At 49.2% G+C, this 22,371-nt stretch overlaps 1 protein-coding gene across 1 annotated transcript in view; it reads right to left on the bottom strand.

Annotated features, from left to right (window-relative positions):
- Positions 1-22,371, bottom strand: part of NUP85 (nucleoporin 85) — a 141,936-nt gene that overhangs the window by 25,982 nt on the left and 93,583 nt on the right. The window contains exons 13-15 of the mRNA XM_075349637.1: positions 1,432-1,497; positions 1,119-1,270; positions 858-975 (exon numbers count right to left, since the gene is read on the bottom strand). Coding sequence (XP_075205752.1) covers positions 858-975; positions 1,119-1,270; positions 1,432-1,497 — 336 coding nt within the window. The remainder of the gene's footprint in view (positions 1-857; positions 976-1,118; positions 1,271-1,431; positions 1,498-22,371) is intronic.

Genomic DNA, 22,371 nt, shown 5'->3' with positions numbered 1-22,371 from the left:
GCTTATACCCGATATTTACCCTGGCTGTGCACGGAGCCCGACACTTCACCGCTCGGCTCCGCCCCCTCCCGCACTCAGCATGTATATATATATATATATATATATATATATATATATATATATATATATATATATATATATATATATATATATATATATATATATATATATATATATATATATATATATATATATATATATATATATATATATATATATATATATATATATATATATATATATATATATATATATATATATATATATATATATATATATATATATATATATATATATATATGAGCAAGGATGGTTGACCTTAGGGAGATCAACATCCACCACTGCGGAGACACCACCACGTGTTTCTCAACGCAGTGATTCTAGAGCAATGCCCCCTGGGAAATATTCAAAGCAAGAAGGCTGACGTACTCAATGCCACGGCCCCGCTCGGCTCCACCCACCCCGAAGTCCGCCCCCCGCACACAACGGAATCCATCAAAGAATTCTGTTCTTTGTCATCCGTTGTACAGCGCATCAGTCACATGCGTCAAGCGACGCATGTGACTGATGCAAAACAACGGAAGTGTGAACTTAGCCTTACAGAGGAAAAATCAAAAATGTCCACAGTGAAATTTTGAAGCACATGTCCACTTTGTGAAAAGGAATATTTGCATATTGTGAGCTGCTAATTATCAGGTGGGCAAAATTTGTAACGGTTGGGCATAGAGGAAAGAAAGGAAAAAAATGGTCCAGTATCAGGAAAACAGCAGGGGAGAAGGTATTCTGTTTAAATAAAAATAAAAAAAAAATCCAGTAAAAAAAACTCTTAAAATAAATAAAACTCCATGTGCACTCACCGATCAGATATGAGAGTGGCAAATGCTGCGTCTTTAGCTCGAATGCTCCAAGAAAGTGCTGATCCTAATCGTCTATTGCGCATGGCTTGCATCGCCATTGACTTACAAATACTGCGGACTAGAAACCAGGAATAAAGTTTACAATAGTCAAAACATCAAAAAAGGATTTAAATCTTCCTTTTTACAGTTTGAGACTCCACTAACTGATGGCTGAAATGCGCAAAAAAAACCTAATTGTCCTTAATATTCCCTCACACGTACCTTGCTCGGTCATTTGTCGCTCCTCACAGATCCGCAAGGCCTTCAAAGCTTTCTTTTCTGTGCTCAGAGGAATCCTCTCCATGTGAAGCTCCAGATACACTCGACCCAGTTCTGGACAGTGATCTAAATAGTCAACCCCAAGCTGCCAAAGGCTGCAAGAAAAATTCCTTCCCATCAATTACAGGTTGTAGAAGAAAAGCTGCTAAATAAACTACATTAGAAAAGCGATCAAGAACTGCTGCTAAATAAAAAGTAATAAGCATAAAAGGGTATGATAATGGCTGTAAATTAGAGTGATAGTGAAATATCATACCTATGATGGGAGAAGAGGCCAGACGCATACTCCAGAAGTAAGTGCTCTCGCATGTTGGACCCAAAACTAAAATTTGGCAGGAACAAATAGATATAGTTATGTCAAACATCTAGAAATCAATGATGAAAAGAAAGCAAAAAAACCTGCATTTTCTTAATGAAATACTGTGGAAATCTAGCAGTCTTGGGGTAATTTCATGTTAGTAATGGGCCGAAGGGGGAAGAACTTTAAGGCTATGTGCGCACTGGGAAATGGAATTTTCTTGAGAAAACGCCGCATGCTCTCAAAGATTACCGCACCCGCGGTAAAAAACAGCGGCAAACCGCACCCGAAAACCGCATGCGGTTTGGCGCGGTTTCACCGCGGTATTGTTCGCGGTATTGCCGCGTGCGGGTTGGGATGTGCTTTATTGCATTCAATGCAATAAAGCACATTGAAAAAAAAAAAAAAAGTCATGTCTGAGATAGTAGATAGATAGACCGAAGAATAGATAGAGGGATAGATAGACAGACAGATAGATAGATAGATAGATAGAGGACAGATCGCTGCATTTCCCACGGTCGGCAGTGAGTTCACATTACCGGCCGTGGGAAATGACCGGTAATTACCTCTGCTGTCTGCTGCATTCATTCAGCGCTGTGTCTGTGACAGTCGCGGCTGGATGTAAGCAGCGCAGGACCTGTGGATTACGTCGGCGCTTTGTTTGGGGGGAGTTAATAAAAGGGTGAACGAGGCTGGTTTGTTTTATTTAAAATAAAGGATTTTTCGGTGTCTGTGTTTTATTCACTTTACTTACTGGTTGATCATGTCCGCTGTCACATAGACGCTGCCATGATCAAGCCTGGAGTAAATGGCGGTGATCCACCACCATTAACCCCTTGTATTACCTTGCTGCCACTGCTACACGGCAGCAAGAAGAGCCGGGGACACGCCGGTGCTGCCGCATAATGCATGCGACAGTGCCGGGGCAGCTGCGGCTGATATTCTCGGCTGTGGGAGGGGGAGTGAGGCGGGGGACATTAACCCTGCCCCTCTCCCTCCCCAGCCTGAGAATACCGGGCCGCCGCTGTGTGCTTACCTCGGCTGGAAGGTAAATATGCAGCGGAGCCCACGTTCTTTGTTTTCTATATGTCCGTTTGATTTCTATGTGTGTTCTATGTGTCTGTGTCTATGTGTTCTGTGTCTGTGATGTCTGTGTGTGTGTGATCTTTGTGTGTGTTTACTCTCTGCACGGCTTCCTCTTCCTGTAATGACATCACTTCCCTGCAAAACCGCAGACAGGCGATGTACATTACCGGAGGTAAACCGCGAAATACCGCAGGGAATAATGCAGGAAAACGCAGTGAACCGCACAGATTTTGCTGCCTGCGTTATTCCCTGCGGGATTTCATGATTAACATTGGAGTCAATGGAGTGAAATCCCGCAGCGATGTGCGGAAAAGAAGTGACATGCACGTGTTTTTGCTGCGGGAATCCCGCAGCAAAACATGCAGCTGTCAAATTCCGCCCAGTGCGCACAGGATTTTTTTTCTCCATAGGATTTGCTGGTGATTCACTGCAGAGATGTTATGAACATTTTCTGCAGCGAAACATGCAGCAAAACCGCAAAAAATCCGCGGCAAAATCCGGTAAGTGCGCACATAGCCTAAAGCTTTATTCTGGCTCCTTAACTTGTGTATCAGGAGATGAGCAGGGCCTGTAACATCACATTTACCAGTCAGGTACCTTCTGATCACACCTATGTCTTGGTAGTGAAATCACCATTCTCATTCACCTCCTGATACAGAAGATAGTCGAGTAGAAATAGCCCTAATCATTAATCCTTAATTAGTTTTGTACTCTAATGCATGGGGGAGGGGAGGAGGGCAGGGGACTTCTGCTGCAGCCAGTTGTCTTACAGCAGGGCTATGAAAATGACGAAGTTCCAGATATTGTTAACAACCCATCCAACCCACATAGACAAAGAAATCAAAACAGATGTCCATAAATTATCGTATTTTTCACTTCATAAGACGCACCTGATTTTAAGAAGCACCCCCAAATTTGGTGAAGGAAAAGAGAATTTTTTTTTTTTTTTTAATAAATGGGGTCCGTCTTATAATGCCAGTGTCCGTATAACAAATCATATAGGGTAAATGTCCCTCATAGCCCCCATCCTAAAATTAGCCCCCTTAATCTGGATATGGCCCCCTTATATTGAATATAGCCACCCAATGATCCCACACGGCCCCCTGTGGCTGGCACACGGCCCCTATTGCTGCCCATGGCCCCCTGTGGCTGGCACACAGCCCCTATTGCTGCCCATGGCCCCCTGTGGCTGGCACACGGCCCCTATTGCTGCCCATGGCCCCCTGTGGCTGGCACACGGCCCCTATTGCTGCCCATGGCCCCCTATTGCTGCCCCTTGGCCCCCTGTGGCTGGCACACATCACCCTGTGTTAGATATAGCCCCCATGCTGCTTATAGTAAAATAAACTCTTTCCTTACCTTCTCCTGTGCTGTCCTCCCTTGTGTCTCACTACGTGCTGCTGATCTCCTGCACTTCCTGGTTCTCAGTGCCGGTCATGTGATCGGCACAGCAGAGTGATATCATCTCTGCGTGCCTGATCACAGCTGCAAGAGGGAGACACCGGGAGACACGCTGGAGGAGGTAATGAAAGAGTTTTTTATTTTACTATGGGCAGCAGCATGGAGGCCATATTTAACACAGGGGAGCATGTGCCATCAAAGGGGAACACAGGCACATATAATATGCGCCGCTCCCCCAGCCCGTCACCACGGTGCGGTTTCAGCACCACGGTGATGGACAGCGGCAGTGCATATTATATGAGCGGGAGATCTCCCGCTGCAGCCTTCACCAGCTCACCGCCTCTACCAGCCTCCCTCAGGCTCCAGCACCGCTCCAGAGCTGCCCCCGCCTCCCCTGGACCCTGCAGTATATAATCCGTATATTCGGATTATAAGACGCACCCCCTACTTTCCCCCAAAATTTGGGGGAACAAAAGTGCGTCTTATTAAGCGAAAAATACGGTATGTGTAATAATGAGAAATGACACGGAAAAAGTACTGAACAGATGAAGAAAGGTGCAGAAAGCCATGTGAAGTCATGATACCAGCTGAAATCTATCAGTAATTAGAAAGCTATCCTGACACCTATTGAAAAATAATATCAGTTGGTTCACCTGATGGCCTATAAAAGGTGTCTCATTACCAAGGTGAGACATAAAGTCTATGTGCCCATGTTGCTTTTTTATGTGCACATAAAGCAGGTTTCTCTGACGCCTCATTGGGGGACACAGGACCATGGGTGTTATGCTACCTATCCATAGGAGGACACTAAGTAGATGCAAAAGCATAGCTCCTCCTCTGCAGTATACACCCCCTGGCCGGGCCAGGCAAGCTCAGTTTTAGCTTAGTGTCTATAGGAGGCACTTCCTTTCAAGGTTTGTTATTTTTTGAGGGCGACAGTTTCCTTTTGGGACCGATCTCCCACTACCATCAACGGGCGGGAACGTGAAGTGTTGCCTACACGTACCCCCTCCCGCGACGCTGGATCCTGGGCTGGACGACGGGTTCCACAGACACCGATTTTCCAAAGCCCAGGGTAGAGGCCTGTGCCCTATAGCCCAATTCCTCAGCCCCTCTCTGCAGGCTCTGAGTTGAATATGACACCGACACAGCAAGCTGACTCTGCTATTTTCACTGCCTGAGCATACAAGATAAGGCAGAAAAGGGGTTAATGCTGCGCATCAGCCAAATGAAGACGTATAATGTTGATGAAGATGAGTATTCTTTTGTTTCATAGGTCTACGCGTTTCAAGGTGACAACCTCTTCCTCAGGACCAATGCATCAACAACAAGTACAACATACATGAAGATGACATATATATACACACACAACTGATGGAAAGAAACGCCCACTGAAAGAAAAAAAAAAAAATCAGTGGGAAGATCCTCCAACTGCATGACATGGCAAATTCATAGTAGTACATCAAATTCACATATATTCAAGGATAACATATTATGCAAAAAATAATAAATCTATAAACGTTAATAAAGAAAAATAAAAACATAATAAAGAAAGAAAAAAAGAAAAAAAAAGACAAAAGTGTATGTGTATGTGTTTATAAAAGGACTAGAACCCTTATATGGGTGATAGCCCTATAATTAAAAACCAAGTCACCATTCTAGTGGTGATCACCACCAATAGTTCCACAAAAAGAGCAAGAAAAGAAGAACCAAGAAGGAGCAGAAACAAAAAGAAGAAGAAGTGTGAATCGGACAGACCTCTTTATTAAGGTCTCCAAAAAGTGATTAAAACACTTGAGGTGAACCGGACAAGGAGTTCACCAGTGCCACAAGAAAAAACATATACTGAAAAATGCACGTTCGCGTGTCTGAAGGTGTGTTAACAAGAAAAAAAATATATATATATGACTATTTTTTTATCTATAAAAAAAATTATATTATATATATATATATATATATATATTATATATATATATATATATATATATAGTGATAATATGTTCATTTATATATACATGTGTATACACCTAGAATTAAATGTGTAAAGACACGTGAAAAAAATATGTATCATAGAATTATGTAAATATATATGTGTATCATAAAATATATTTATATATAAAAAAAAAATATTTATATCTCATCCACGTGGGGCTGCAGCAGACGCCATTATCTCATGCGCACTAGTGGTTGTGACTTTCACAACTGATCCAGGTGAGTGTATATTTTCCAGGTATACCCCACTGATCACTTTGGTGTTACACTATCAGCGCTCCTTATTTTCAGATCTATATATTTTCACTGCCTGGACTGAAGCAGTGTTTTAAAGGTGAGATCCCCCCTGACTGGTTTCCCAGACAAAGGGAGAAAAGACGCTGCAGGGAAGGCTCCCGGGACATTTACAGTATTTAGGCTAGGTTCGCACACTGCGTCTTATTGACGCTGCGTTTTTGGCCGCTAAAAACGCACCTGCGTCGAAAAAACGCATAAAAAACGCATGCGTTTTTGCCGTGATTTGGTGCGTTTTTGGCTGCGTTTTTGATCTCTGCGTTTTGCTGCGTTTTTCCAATGCATTGCATGGGGGGAAAACGCAGAAAAACGCAGAAAAGAACTGACATGTCCATTTTTTTTTTTAACTCAAAAACGCAGGTAAAAAAAACAGATGTGTGCGGACAGCAAAAATGAAAACTCAGACTTTGCTGGGGAAGCAAAGTCCTGCAGTTTTGAGGCCAAAAACGTACCCGAAAAACGCGCAAAAACGCCGCGAAAAGCGCACTGTGCGCACATAGCCTTATTATGTGCAAGGAGCAAGGATCCTGCACACACCGTGTTAACTTTCTCTAGCTTGCTGGCTGGAGGAGGGGGAAGTTCTGCTGTTTGCAGAAAGTCTTGCAGATAATTTCCCGGTGGCAGGGGGGAGGGCTCAGGGACTCAGGAACTCACTGTTTATTATCTGCTCTGTTTATTTGCTCTAGCAGAAAAGCCGGCTGATAACCACTGGTGACAAGCCGTGTGCTGACTGGAGGGAGAGGGAGGAAAACTCAGAAGCTCCCTTCCCGCTGGTTTTTTTTTTTACTACCCACAGCAGGGGGGTGCACACTGACTCATCTTCCCGCTCTTTTAGCGCTAAACCCCCCCCCCTCCCCCCCGCGGCCGCGATAAGCGCCCCCCCCTCCCCTCCCTCCCAGGAAAGCGTGCGAAGATCTTCATAGAGCTTAATCCTTCCTGAGGACAGGGCCATCGGCTGATTCTGGAGAGGTGCTTGCTTCAATTGTAGCTCTGCTGAGCATTGCTCACCCTCCTGGCATACTCCTATTAGAAACATGCAGAAATCTAAGGGCACTAAGAGTACTAAGGCCCACATAGGTCTATTATTCAGCCTGCACTGCCTGCCATGCTGAGCTACCACGTAAACACACCTCTTCTCTCTGAGTCCTGTGCCCCTATAGCCCCCCAAGACCCCCCCTGCCACCACCGCCGCAACCGGGAGCCCAGAGCCTAGGGCCCCCAGCCCACCGGAATGGGCACAGTTTCTGTCCCAATCCATGGAAAAACTGTCACAGAACCTAGTTCTGGCTATGCAATGTCGTCCTCCACACCCTTCTGGGCCCCTGGACGGAACGCAGCCTGAGGATACCCCTATGGAGGATCCTTCTGAGGTAATCCGGGCACATGCTTCACCGGTTGCAGGGATCAGGAAAAGAGCACACGGCCGGGTGTCTCCAGCGGGCTCTCCCTCGGGAGCACACAGGGCAGGCTCTCCCACACGCTCCACGGCTTCTGAAGAGCTGGAGGAGGGAGAATGCTGTTTGTACCAGGAGGATTCCTTGGTTTCATCACCCCCAGATGATCAAACTGCAATAGACTCCCTTACAGCAGCAATCAACCAAACTCTGCATGTGCAGGATCCCCCATCCACTACCACTGACCATGCGGTCTCCTTTAAGAGGGCAAGGAAACCCCAAAAGGTTTTCGCTGATCACCCAGAGCTTCAGGATATCCTCACAAAGCAAAGGGAGAAGCCTGACAGGCGCTTCGGTAACCGAAAACTCATGGAGTCCCGGTACCCTTTTGCCTCACCTGCCCCTAAGGGCTGGGCCGATCCGCCCTCGTTCGACCCTCCGGTCTCCCGCCTTACCACAAAGACTCTTCTGTCTTTACTCGATGGTTCTTCCATCAAGGACCCGACAGACAGACAGGTGGAGCACCTCGCCCGCTCTGCTTTTGAAGGCTGCGGGTTCCTCCCTCTCGCCCTCTTTTGCCTCTGTGTGGGTCACAAAGGCGATCTCGGTCTGGGCAGACTCCCTTAACACTTTGCTTGAGGAATCCCAGTTCACTCATACCTTCACAGAGGTAATGGCTCAAATTGCCGCTGCGGCGGAGTACCTCATCCAGGCCTCCATGGACGCTGCTACCTGCGCAGCGTTTGCCGCCTCAGATACCATAAGCCATCCGTAGAGTTCTCTGGCTCCGACAATGGCGAGCGGATTCTGCCTCCAAGAAGTCTCTCACGGGCCTTCCCTTTTTTCCAGACCGATTGTTTGGCGAACGTCTGGACAAGATCATTTCTGACGCCACGGGAGGAAAGAGTACCTCCCTCCCCCAGCTGAAGTCCAGGACGTCCTTCACCAGACATCCACAGTCCTCGTTCCGCTCCTTTCGGAACTCATTTGGTTGGTCGACATCCCGTGCTGTCCCCGCCACCAGCGCGGACTACGCAGGGACCGACCTTCTCAGCTCTCCCCGAAACCCACTTCGTCATGGCAGCCTAGACCGAAACAGTCCAGGACTAGGGAGACTCGGCCACGACGTTTTTCCCCCTCATGACTCCTTCGGCGCCCTGGAAGACACACTCATTGTAGGAGGTCGACTGCGGCTCTTTCAACACATCTGGGCTGCCGCCTCAGACGACAAATGGGTGCGAGACCTTGTGTCTTCCGGTTACCACATAGAATTTCGGACCCGGTCGGTTCTCTCTCTCAAACCCCCCAAAGACTCGAAAACGATGCGAAGCTTTTTTCTCAGCAATCCACTCGCTCCAAACAGCAGGAGTGATAATACCTGTCCCAGACGACGAGACGTTCAGGGGTTTTTATTTTTATTCCAACCTCTTTGTGGTCCCCAAAAAGGATGGGTCAGTTCGACCCATCCTGGACCTCAAACACCTAAACAAACGTGCACGTACGGAGATTCAGACGGAGTCCCTAAAGGTCCATTATTGCATCCATGGTTGAAGGGGAATTCCTCGCCTCCATAGACATCAAGGACGCGTACCTGCACATACCCATCGCCCCAGATCACCAAAAGTTCCTCCGCTGCGCAGTTCAGGACTCCCACTTTCAATTTGTAGCTCTACCCTTCGGCCTTGCCACCGCACCAAGGGTCTTCACTAAAGTCATGGCGGCCGCCATGAGCGTCCTGCAAGCCAGGGGAGTAGTCGTTCTCCCTTACTTGGACGACCTCCTCATCAAGGTCCCCTCCTTCCGCGACTGCTCAACCAGCGTACAGATCACTGTGGACACCCTATCCCGCTTAGGGTGGCTAGTGAATCTGGACAAATCATCCCCGATCCCATCACGATCCATCACCTTCCTGGGCATGTCCCTGGACACCCGTCGGGGCTTGATCCTGCTCCCTCAGGACAAGGCGATCGCTCTTCAACGAGCAGTACGCTGCCTTCTACGTCCTCCGTCTCGCTCCATTCGATTCAGCATGAAAGTGCTCGGCAGGATGGAGGCGGCTATGCAAGCAGTACCCTTTGCTCAACTGCACCTCCGCCCACTGCAGCTAGCCCTTCTAGCGGCCTGGGACAAGAGCCCCTTCTCCCTGGACAGACATCTTCACCTGACGCCTTCAGTCAGGTACGCACTCAGCTGGTGGCTTCGGTCCTCATCCCTATCGAAGGGGAGATCTTTTCTCCCAGTGAACTGGCTGGTCCTGACAACGGACGCCAGCCTCCTAGGCTGGGGAGCAGTGTACCGGCACCACACTGCTCAAGGACGTTGGACGCCCCAGGAGTCTTTCCTTCCCATCAACATCCTGGAACTCCGCGCGATCTTCCTCGCGCTCAGAGCGTTCTGCCCTCTGCTAGCGGGTCGTCAGATTCAAGCTCAATCGGACAATGCGACAGCTGTAGCCTATATCAATCGGCAGGGGGGAACCCGCAGCTAAGCGGCTTATCTCGAAGGCCCACAAGATCCTCAGCTGGGCCGAATTGACGGGATCAGTGATATCAGCGGTACACGTACCGGTGGTAGAGAACTGGGCAGCAGACTGAGTCGCCAAGGCCTGGCTGCCGGAGAATGGTCTCTCCACCCAGATGTGTTTCTACACATCTGCACCCGCTGGGGCACACCAGACGTGGACTTAATGGCCTCAAGGTTGAATGCAAAGGTATCCGCGTTCATAGCCAGGTCACGAGACCCGCAGTCCATCGGCGCGGATGCTCTAGTCTGCTCCTGGCACCACTTCCGCCTGTCTTACATATTTCCACCTCTACCCCTACTGCCGCGGGTAATCAGGAAGATCAAGGCAGAGGGAGTCCCGGTGATACTGATAGCACCGGACTGGCCCAGGCGCGCCTGGTACGCCAAATTAGTACAAATGCTCACAGACGCACCGTGGCGCCTTCCAGACATCCCAGACACGCTGACCCAAGGGCCCATTTCCCATCAGAACTCCAGAGCCCTGAAGCTGACGGCATGGCAATTGAGACCTGGGTATTAACAAGAGTGGGATTCTCCCCCCGCGTTTATTGCCACCATGATCAGCGCCCGAAAGCCTGCTTTATCCCGCATTTACCACCGTACGTGGAAAATCTTCCTTTCGTGGTGCAGGGAAACTAACGTCCAGCCTATGCCTCTGGCCATCCCCAGAATTCTCGATTTTCTACAGTCTGGCTTGCAAGCGGGGTTGGCTCTCAGTTCCCTTAAAGGGCAGGTCTCAGCGCTCTCAATCTTCTACCAATGCCGCCTGGCTCAAAAACCGCACGTCAAGACCTTCCTCCAGGGCGTTTTCCATTTAGTTCCCCCGTACAAACGGCCGCTGGAACCATGGTACCTCAACCTCGTTCTGGACGGTCTCCAGAGGTCTCCCTTTGAACCCCTCAAGGAATCCTCCCTTGCTCTTCTGTCCTGGAAGGTAACATTCTTAGTGGCAATTACGTCCATCAGACTGGTTTCGGAGCTGGCAGCACTCTTGCCGCTAGCCTTTTCTGATCTTTCACCAGGACAAGGTGGTTCTGCGCCCCCTTCCGGATTTCCTTCCAAAAGGTTCTTACCCCGTTTCATTTGAACGAGGACATTGTCCTGCCTTCCTTTTCTCCACACCCGGTTCATAGGGTGGAAAGGTCTCTGCATTCGTTAGACCTAGTCAGAGCTCTCAGATATTACATATCCAGGACAGCCCCCTTTAGGAAAACGGACTCTTTGTTCGCCATTCCTGAGGGGCCTAAGAAGGGACAGGCAGCTTCAAAAGGGGACGCTGGCTCGCTGGATTCGCTCTGCGATCCAGGAAGTCTACCGCTTGCAACTCAAGCCCATTCCTAGTGAGCTGCGGGCTCATTCCAAGCGAGCAGTTGGAGCTTCGTGGGCCATTCGGCATCAGGCTTCAGTGGAACAGGTGTGTAAGGCTGCGACCTGGTCTAGCCTACATACGTTTTCAAAGCATTACAGAGTCCATACCCAGGTTTCAACTGAGGCAAATCTGGGTAGGAAAATTCTGCAAACGGCAGTAGAGCACCTCTCTAAGTAGGCGCTCCAAGCTGTCTGGGACTGGTTCCTAGTCCTTGGGTTGTGTTGTCTTCTTTTATGTTTCCCACCCATGGACTGCTTTAGGACGTCCCATGGTCCTGTGTCCCCCAATGAGGCGTCAGAGAAAAACGGATTTTTGTGTACTCACTGTAAAATCGTTTTCGCTTAGCCATCATTGGGGGACACAGCACCCATCCTGTTGCCCTGTTGGGCCTTGGTTCTCTCAGTACTTTATTTGGTTATGACTTTTTTTTTTCTCATGTTCCTCTGTTGAGGTAAGTTTTTACTGGCTTTTTCTCTTACTGCTTGTGTACTAAAACGGAGCTTGCCTGGCCCGGCCAGGGGGTGTATACTGCAGAGGAGGAGCTATGCTTTTGCATCTACTTAGTGTCCTCCTATGGATAGGCAGCATAACACCCATGGTCCTGTGTCCCCCAATGATGGCTAAGAGAAAACGATTTTACGGTGAGTACACAAAAATCCATTTTTTTTGGCAGGAAAAAACATTTTTTTTATTTCATTTGCATGTTTTTTTCATATGTGATTTTCCATGCTTCTTTAAGTCATGGTGACCACAGGGGTTCCTGCACTGTACCCCGGCGATCGCTGTTGGTTCTCCAGTAAAGCTGGGCGAACTCGCAGAAAACAGGGACAGCGGGTCCCTGCTGAATTTAAAAAAAATAAATAAAATAAAAAAAAAAAAAAAACGGGATCTGGTCCTGAATAAGGTACGCATATAAGTCTATGGTACCCAGAATCCGGAGGATAAAAATGTTGGCAGAAGGGATATGGGGGTAGGATCGCGTGGTGTACTCACTGAACCTTCGTGATGGCGGCAAGCTACTTAAAGGTCACGCTTTCCCTTCCAGAGCTGACAATTAACCCTCATTGAATATGCACCGCTTTCCACGGCCACTTGCGTGTTTAATTGGTTGCAGTTAGACATGCCCCTACCCTGAGTGGCAGCTGACTACAACCAATCACAGGCGCCAGAGCAGCCGAGGGCGGGGAAAGCAGTGCAAGTGTCTGCGGGTCAGTATCGTGGTATAAAAATAAATGAACAAATAAAACAAACAATCGGTGTAGGGTCTCCTTGTATTCTGGTACCAGCACAGAAAGCCCCCAGCTGCAGCTCCCAGCTGTCGGGCTTTACCATGGCTGTGTATCAGAATAAGGCCAGAGTAACACACTTGCATGAGTCTTGCATCGTATCACTCGGCAGCCACACACTCTCCTGACAAGAGCGTGCATCTGCATGTAGTTCTATGCAGCATGTCCAAAGACGGAGAGTGTGCGGCGGTGTCGGGTGATGCGATCCGGTAGTCCTGCAAGTCATACGGTTCTTGTGAATGCAACGTAAGGCCGAAGTCACACTCGCGCAAGTCTCACATCGCATCACCCAGCACGGTCTGACACTCTCCAGACACAAGCGTACAGCTGCACAGAACTACATGCAGCCGACCCGCTCCTGTCAGGAGAGTGTGCGGCCGTGCTGGGTGATGCGACGCAAGACTCATGCAAGTCCCTCGCAAGTGTGACTTGACTCCGGCCTAAGAGGAACCGCATGTGGCTCTTTTTTTTTTTTTTTTTTAAGTATTTAAATAAATAAAAAAAACGACGCGCAGCTCCCAGTTTTCATACCCAGCCAAGATAAAGCTAACAGCTGGGGTTGTATTCTCAGGCTGGGGAGGGCTAGCCTAAAAATATCGGCCTCCAGCCGCCTGGAATTGCCGCATCCATTAGATGTGACAAGCCCAGCGCTTTACCGACTCTTCCCGATTGCCCTGATGCGGTGGCAATCGGGGTAATGAGGAGTTAATAACAGCACACAGCTGCTACTAAGCCCTAGATTAATGATGGCACAGACTTCTATGACACCGGCTTCATTAATCTGAAAGTAAATAAAACACAGATACCAAAAAAATCCTCTCTTTGGAATTAAATGAAAGAGAAAAAAAAAAACAAAAAAAAACAACACCCTCTTTCACCACTTTATTAACTCCAATACAACCCTGCAGGTCCGAAGTAATCCACATGAGGTCCTACGGCTAATCAGCTCTGCTACATCTGAATATCACAGCATAGAGCACGACCATTCACTGTGCGCTCTAGAGAATGCATGAGCCACGATGAGCGGTGACTGGATACAGGGAGACACATCACACAGGCTGGGGGCGCATCTGACTGCCACCAATCACAGAAGCCTGCCAGACCGGTGGGCAGGGAAAGCCGGGCATATGAAATGAGCAGCACAGGGAGGCAGCAGGAGCAGCATATAGCATCATGGGAGCAGTGTACAGCCGGCTGGAGCCTGAGTAAGTATGAAGCTCTTGCTTCATTCTTATTTTATTTTTTTCTTTATTTTTTTTTTTAATTTTCTCGAGTGCCGGATCCGTATCAAACACCCAAAATCCCAGGCCCGGATTCAGCACCCAGGCAACATTGAAAACGTGCGGATCCGAACTTTCAGTACGGTCCACTCAGCCCTAGTCTCCAGTTGATGGTACAGCCGGGACCCGACTCTCTGCCCGGAGCGGTGCCCACGCCCCCTGAATGCTGCGATCAGTTGGATTGCAGCATTCAGGAGGCAGGGAAAGGTATCGCTTAACTCTCAATGGCTATAGGGTCCCTGTTTGACCCGATTGCTGCCATAGTAACCCTGGGTCATCACCATGACAACTCTGGGTTACTGAGCTACGGAGAGCCTCGCACACGATGCTGTAGGCACAGTGTGTGAGGCGAAGTGCTGCGCTATAATCCCCTGTAGTGATAAAGCACTGCAGGGCATTATAGAAATGCAGAAAAAAAAAAAAAAAAAAAAAACTCAGACATAATTGACATGCTGCTTCTTTTGTCAGCAACAAAGTCTGCAAGGAAAAAAAGCAGCGTGTGCACCGCAAGTCATGATTCTCATTAACTTTGCTGGGATGATTTTTCCTTGCTTTTATTGATTAAAGGGAACCTGTCAGCAGAAATTTCGCCCAAAACCTAAAAGATTCTCCCTCTGCAGCTCCTGTGCTGCATTCTAGCAAGGTTCCTGTTGCTATTGTGCCCCATGTGAGACCAAAATAAAGACTTTATAAAGTCTTACCTTTTTGTATGGCAATCTTTTTTTATAGTCACGGGGGCGGGCTTTCTGATGTCCTTTATTCTCTCTCCTGGTCCTTTATGCCGTCCCCCATCACTCCTTTCCATACCTGATGACGCCACCCAGTGCTCCAGCGGTCCCCGCGCATGCCCAGTGCCACTCACGGGACTGAGCACAGTGTGACCGCTGGTGACGTGTTGCGCACGCATGAGATTATGGGCAGCGCTGAGATTGTCATCAGCAAGTACCCGCCCATAATCTCATAATCACCTTTATAAAAAAATGGCTTCTATCTACAAAGTTATTGAAACGAAAGTTGACATTTCAGCAAGACAATGATCCCAAACACGCAGCTAAGGAAACTCTCCATTGGTTTCAGAGAAATAAAACAAAGCTGCTAGAATGAACCAGACAATCACCTGACCTGAATCCAAGAGAAAATTTACGGAAGGAATTAAAGCTCCGAGTTCATAGAAAGAGCACACAGAACATTCAGGATTTGCAGAGTGTTTGTGTGGAAGAATGGACCAAAATCGCACCTGAGCAATGTATGCAGCCAGTCTCCATACAGGGAGGAGTCTTAACCCCTTCAGCCCCCGGGCACTTTCCGTTTTTGCGTTTTTGTTTTTTGCTCCCCTTCTTCCGAGAGCCGTAACTTTTTTATTTTTCCATCAATCTTGCCATATAAGGGCTTGTTTTTTGCGGGACGAGTTGTACTTTTAAATGAAACCATAAGTTTTACCATATAGTGTACTGGAAAACGGCAAAAAAATTCCAAGTGCGGAAAAATTGCAAAAAAGTGTGATCGTACTATAGTTTTTGGGATATTTTATTCACTGTGTTCACTATATGGTAAAACTGAGGTATCTATGTGATACCTCAGGTCAGTGCGAGTTTGTAGACACCAAACATGTATAGGTTTACTTGTATCTAAGGGGTTAAAAAAAATTCACAAGCTTGTCCAAAAAAAGTGGCGCACATTTTGCGCCATTTTCTAAAACCCGTAGCGTTCTCATTTTTCGGGATCTGAGACTCAGTGACTGCTTATTTTTTGCGTCTCGACCTGACGTTTTTAACGGTACCATGTTTGCGCAGATGCTACGTTTTGATCGCCTGTTATTGCATTTTGCGCAAAATTTGCGGCGACCAAAAAACGTAATTTTGGCGTTTGGAATTTTTTTGCCGCTACGCCATTTACTGATCAGATTAATTGATTTTATATTTTGATAGATCGGGCATTTCTGAACGCGGCAATACCAAATATGTGTATATTTTTTATTTTTTTAACCCTTTAATTTTCAATGGGGTGAAAGGGGGGTGATTTGAACTTTTAGGTTTTTTTATTTTTTTAAAACTTTTTTTTTATTTTACTAGTCCCCCTAAGGGGCTATAGCGATCAGCAATCCGATCGCTCTTATCTGCTGATCACAGCTATACAGCTGTAAACAGCAGATACAGTCACTTCCTGTTTCACCCTGCTCCGAGCCGGGTGAAAACGAAAGTGAAACTTCATAGCTGCAGGCGTCACAAGACCCTGTGCTACAATGGCAACCACCGAAAGTCACGTGATCATGTCACGTGACTTCCGGTGGGGGTGGGGTAAGTAACTGTCATGGCGGCGCCCATATACATATCGCTGCCAGATTTTGGCAGCGAAATGTAAGGGGTTAATGGCCGCGGGTGGAAGCGATTCCACCCGCAGCTATCAGGCACACATGTCAGCTGTTGAAAACAGCTGATATGTGCGCGGATCACCGCCGCCTGCCCACGGCAGGGATTAATGGCACACGATCCATGACGTACCCAGTACGTCATGGGTCGTTAAGGGGTTAAAGCTGTATTTACCAACAAAGAGCTTTTTTTTAAGAAGTATTATATTTCAGTAAGTGTGTTCAATACTTTGTCCCTGTGTCATTTCTCATCTTTGCACATAAACTTATGGTCAGCTATGGTTTAATTTCTTTGCCTGTGCGGATTGGTTGGGCTGTTACAGACATTGGGTGAGAAATTCACATCAATAGCACATGTAAAAATATGCTTCCTTAGAATATTAGTGACGAGTTAAGAAGGGAATTTTGTTTACTTACCGTAAATTCCTTTTCTTCTAGCTCCTATTGGGAGACCCAGACAATTGGGTGTATAGCTACTGCCTCCGGAGGCCACACAAAGTATTACACTTTAAAAAGTGTAACCCCTCCCCTCTGCCTATACACCCTCCCGTGCATCACGGGCCCATCAGTTTTGGTGCCAAAGCAGGAAGGAGGAAACTTATAAATTGGTCTAAGGTAAATTCAATCCGAAGGATGTTCGGAGAACTGAAACCATGAACCAAAAGAACCCTTCAACATGAACCATGTGTACACAAAAGAACAATAGCCCGAAGGGAACAGGGGCGGGTGCTGGGTCTCCCAATAGGAGCTAGAAGAAAAGGAATTTACGGTAAGTAAACAAAATTCCCTTCTTCTTTGTCGCTCCATTGGGAGACCCAGACAATTGGGATGTACAAAAGCAGTCCCTGGGTGGGTAAAAGAATACCTCGATAAAAAGAGCCGAAAAAACGGCCCTCTCTTACAGGTGAGCAACCGCCTCCTGAAGGACTCGCCTACCTAGGCTGGCATCTGCCACAGCATAGGCATGAACCTGATAGTGTTTCGTGAAAGTGTGCAGACTCGATCAGGTAGTGCTGACACACCTGCTCAGCCGTAGCCTGGTGACGCAATGCCCAGGATGCCTCTGCGGCTCTGGTAGAATGGGCTTTCAGCTCTAAAGGAATCGGAAGCCCAGAAGAACGGTAGGCTTCAAGGGTCAGTTCCTTGATCCACCGAGCCAAGGTTGACTTGGAAGCCTGCGACCCCTTACGCTGGCCAGTGACCAGGACAAAGAGCGCATCAGAACGGCGCGGGGGCACAGTGTGCGAAAAGAAGAGCCGGAGTGCTCTCCCGAGATCTAACAAGTGCAATCCTTTTCACAATTGTGAACTGGATGAGAGCCCAAAAGAAGGTAAGGAGATATCCTGATTGAGAAGAAAAAGAGGATACCACCTTAAGTAGGAATTCCGGGACCGGACGCAGAACCACTTCATCCTGGCGAAAAACCAGGAAGGGGGCTTGCACGACAGCGCTGCTAGCTCAGACACTCTCCGAAGTGATGTGCCTGCCACTAGGAAGACCACCTTCTGCGAAAGGCGTGATAGAGATAACTCTGAGAGCGCTAAGAGCCAGGACTCAATGGCCACCCAGTCAGGTTGAAGACCGCAGAATTCAGATGGAAAATGGCCCTTGAGACAGCAAGTCTGGTCGGTCCGGGAGTGCCCACGGTCGACCCACCGTGAGGTGCCACAGATCCAGGTATCACGACCTCCTCGGCCAGTCTGGAGCGACGAGGATGGCGCGGAGGCAGTCGGACCCGATCTTGAGTAACACTCTGGGCAGCAGCGCCAGAGGAGGAAATACATAAGGCAGTCGAAATTGCGACCAGACCTGAACTGATGCGTCCGCCGCCAGCGCTCTGTGCTGGTGGTTGATGTACGCGACCGCCGTGGCGTCGTCCGACTGTATCCGGATCTGCCTGCCGTCCAGCCACCGCTGGAACGACTTTAGGGCTAGCTACACTGCCCTTATCTCCAGAACATTGATCTGAAGGGAGAACTCTGTCAGAGTCCAGGTTCCCTGAGCCCTGTGGTGGAGGAAGACCGCTGTCCAACCCGACAAACTCTCGTCCGTCGTGACCATAGCCCAGGATGGGAGCAGGAAGGACTTTTCTTTCGACCAAGAAGTGGGAAGAAGCCACCACTGAGGAGAGGTTTTGTCTGCCAGTGAAAGAGAGACGTTCCTGTCTAGGGACGTCGACCTCCTGTTCCATTTGCGGAGAATGTGCCATTGGAGTGGACGCAGATGAAACTGCGCAAGGGGAACTGCCTCCATTGCTGCCACCATCTTCCCTAGGAAGCGCGTGAGGCGCCTCAAGGGGTGAGACTGGGCCCGGAGGAGAAAGTGCACCCCTGTCTGCAGCGAACGCTGTTAGTCCAGCGGTAGCTTCACTATCTCTGAGAGAGAATGAACTCCATCCCGAGGTAAGTCAGTGATTGGGTCGGTGTCAATTTTTACTTTGGGAAATTGATGATCCACCCGAACCTCTGGAGAGTCTCCAAAACAATGTTCAGGCTGTGTTGACATGCCACCCGGGAGGGTGCCTTGACTTAGGAGATAGTCTAAGAAAGGGATCACCGAGTGTCCCTGAGAGTGTAGGCCCATCGCCACTGATGCCATGACCTTGGTGAAGACCCGTGGGACTGTCACCAGGCCGAAAGGCAGAGTCACGAGCTGAAAGTGTTCGACCCGGAAGGCGAAACACCGGGAGCGTTGATGCTCTGGTGTAATCGGCACATGGAGATAAGCATCCCTGATGTCGATTGAGGCTAGGAAGACTCCCTGGGACATCGAAGCGATGACTGAGCGGAGAGATTCCATCCGAAACCGTCAGGTTCTCACGTGTCTGTTGAGCAGAATGAGGCCCGGAAACGGACCGGAATGATCCGTCCTTTTTTGGTACCCCGAACAAGTTGGAGTAAAGACCGCGACCACGTTCTTGAAGCGGAACGGGGATCACAACTCCATCTGCAGAAACGAGTCGGAGGACGAGAGCTGAGCTCTATCCTGTAACCGTGAGACGGAATGTCTCTCACCCATCGGTTTTTCATCCAATTGCTCGCCAGACAAACGGTCGCCAGAAAATGGCAAACCGGTTAAGAACTTCTTGGAAGCAGAGTCTGCCTTCCATTCGCGTAGCCACATGGCCCTGCGGACTGCCACCGAATTGGCGGATGCTACCGCTGTACGGCTCGCAGAGGACGGCGTTCATGGCGTAGGACGAAAAAGCCGACGCCTGAGAAGTCAAAGACACAACCTGCGGAGCAGAGGTACGTGCGACCGCATTAGTCTCAGACAGACAAGCTGAGATAGCTTGGAGTGCCCACTCGACTGCGAAGGCCGGAGCAAAAGACGCTCCTATGGCTTCATAGATGGATTTCATCATGAGTTCTATTTGCCTGTCAGTGGCATCCTTGAGCGATGAACCATCTGCCACTAATACTACGGATCTAGCCGCCAGTCTGGAGACTGGAGGATCCACCTCGGGACACTGAGCCCAACCCTTAACTACATCAGGGGGGAAAGGGTAACGTGTGTCATTAAGGCGCTTAGTAAAGCGCTTGTCCGGAAATGCTCTGTGCTTCTGGACAGCATCTCTGAAGTTAGAGTGATCGAAAAACGCACTCCGGGTACGTTTGGGAAACCTAAACTGGTGTTTCTCCTACTGTGAAGCCGACTCCTCTATAGGTGGAGTTGGGGGAGAAGGACTAGCACCTGGTTGATGGACGTTATAAGGTCATTTACTACGGCGTCCCCTTCAGGTGTATCCAGAATGAGAGCAACGTCAGGATCAGAGCCCTGAGCTGCGACCTCCGCTTCATCCTCCAGAGGGTCCACATGCTGAGACCCCGAACCGCGTGATGCAGCCGGGGAAGGTTCCCAGCAAGCCCGCTTAGCCTGTCTGAGGCTGCGGTCCGTGTCGGAGTTCTCACCGTGGGATCTGGGTGCCACCCCAGGAGCCCTTTGCTGTACCGACCGAGAGGGGCCTAGGGACGATGAACTCACAGTGCCCTGGCCCTGTGTTACCGGTCTGGACTGCCAAGCTTCTAGTATCTTAGCAGACCATCTGTCCATAGACTGAGCCATGGAATGTGAAGCGACTCAGAGTTTCTCAGTCAAAATTGTAAACTCTGTCCCTTCCATCTGTGCAGTGTAAACCGGCGGTACCACCTGAGCCGAGGGTCCCACCAGTGCCGGAGGCTCCGGCTGAGTGAGTCCCACAGGGGCCTAGCATTGTCACAATGAGGGTAGGTGGAGCCTGCAGGTAACATAGCCGCACAAGAGGTACAGGTTGCAAAATAAGCCTGTGTCTTGGCACCCTTGCTTTCTGCGGACGACATGCTGTTGTCTCCTCTTAGAGATATAGCCAAAAGCAAATAATGCTGCCGAATAGAGAAAGTGTATAATATATATATATATATATATATATATATATTATATATATATATATATATATATATATATATATATATATATATATATATATATATATATATATATATATATATATATATATATATATATATATATATATATATATATATACATATACACACACACACACACACTACGGCACCCAAGGGGGTCCAGCACCTGACAACTGGTGTGGCTTACCCACCGCCCCAAGCGGTGGTGTGTCCACCAGATTCCCTGCCTGGGACTCCCAGAGCTGCAGATGCCAGCGTTCTGAGGGGAGGAGGGAGCCATGGGAGTGCCTAATAAAGTGCGGGCATCTGGTGCCCCACAGTGCTCAGTGAGGGGGGAGGAGGATACCAAAGCATGCTCCAGCCCTCACTGCCGACGTCCATTCGGCCGTCCCGCTCTTACCCCTGACTGGCAGGCCCGGGGGCGGGAGTACATGTACTAGGCCGCAAAAGCCAAGGACTAAAGTTAAAAGCGCGGCCGGCCAACAGGCGCGGTCGGCGCGGTAGTCCCGGCTCACAAACCACACAGCAGCCGCTGCGGCGTCTGTAACACAGGCGCTGCATGCACCGTCCCTAAGGGGACACAGAGTACCTCATGGATGCAGGGCCCTGTCCCTGATGATATCCAGCCTCCTGTCCGTCAGATTCCCCCAGGGGCTGCGGAGGGAGCCCGGTCCCAGTGACCGGCGACCTGTTAGGATCCCACTTCTCCCAGAACTGCGGAGCCCGTTCTGAAATCCCCCCCCCCGGCAGAAATGATTATAACAATGGCTGCCAGCGTTCTGAGGGGGGGATGGAGCCGTGGGCGTGCCTAATAAAGTGCGGGAAACTGGTGCCCCACAGTGCTCAGTGAGGGGGGAGGAGGATACCAAAGCGTGCTCCAGCCCTCACTGCCGACGTCCAGTCGGCCGTTCCGCTCTTACCCCTGACTGGCAGGCCCGGGGGCGGGAGTACATGTACTAGGCCGCAAAAGCCGGGGACTAAAGTTAAAAGCGCGGCCGGCAAACAGGCTCGGTCGGCGCGGTAGTCCCGGTCTCACAAACCACACAGGAGCCGCTGCGGCGTCTGTAACACAGGCGCTGCATGTACCGTCCCTAAGGGGACACAGAGTACCTTATGGATGCAGGGCCCTGTCCCTGATTATATCCAGTCTCCTGTCCGTCAGATTCCCCCAGGGGCTGCGGATGGAGCCCGGTCCCAGTGCCTGGATGACCGGTTAGGATCCCACTTCTCCCAGAGCCCCTAAGGGATGGGGAAGGAAAACGGCATGTGGCTCCAGCCTCTGTACCCGCAATGGGTACCTCAACCTTAACAGCACCGCCGACTCAGTGGGGTGAGAAGGAAGCATGCCGGGGGCCCTGTGGGGGGCCCTCTTTTCTTACATCCGATACAATCAGCAGCTGCTGATGACTAAAATGTGGAGCTTGTGTGCATGTGTGCCTCCTTCAACACAAAGCATAAAACTGATGGGCCCGTGATGCACGGGAGGGTGTATAGGCAGA

The sequence above is a fragment of the Anomaloglossus baeobatrachus genome, chromosome 5 (assembly GCF_048569485.1).
Source record: "Anomaloglossus baeobatrachus isolate aAnoBae1 chromosome 5, aAnoBae1.hap1, whole genome shotgun sequence".
NCBI classification, from domain to species: domain Eukaryota; kingdom Metazoa; phylum Chordata; class Amphibia; order Anura; family Aromobatidae; genus Anomaloglossus; species Anomaloglossus baeobatrachus.
This window is presented reverse-complemented; position numbering and strand designations above follow the sequence as displayed.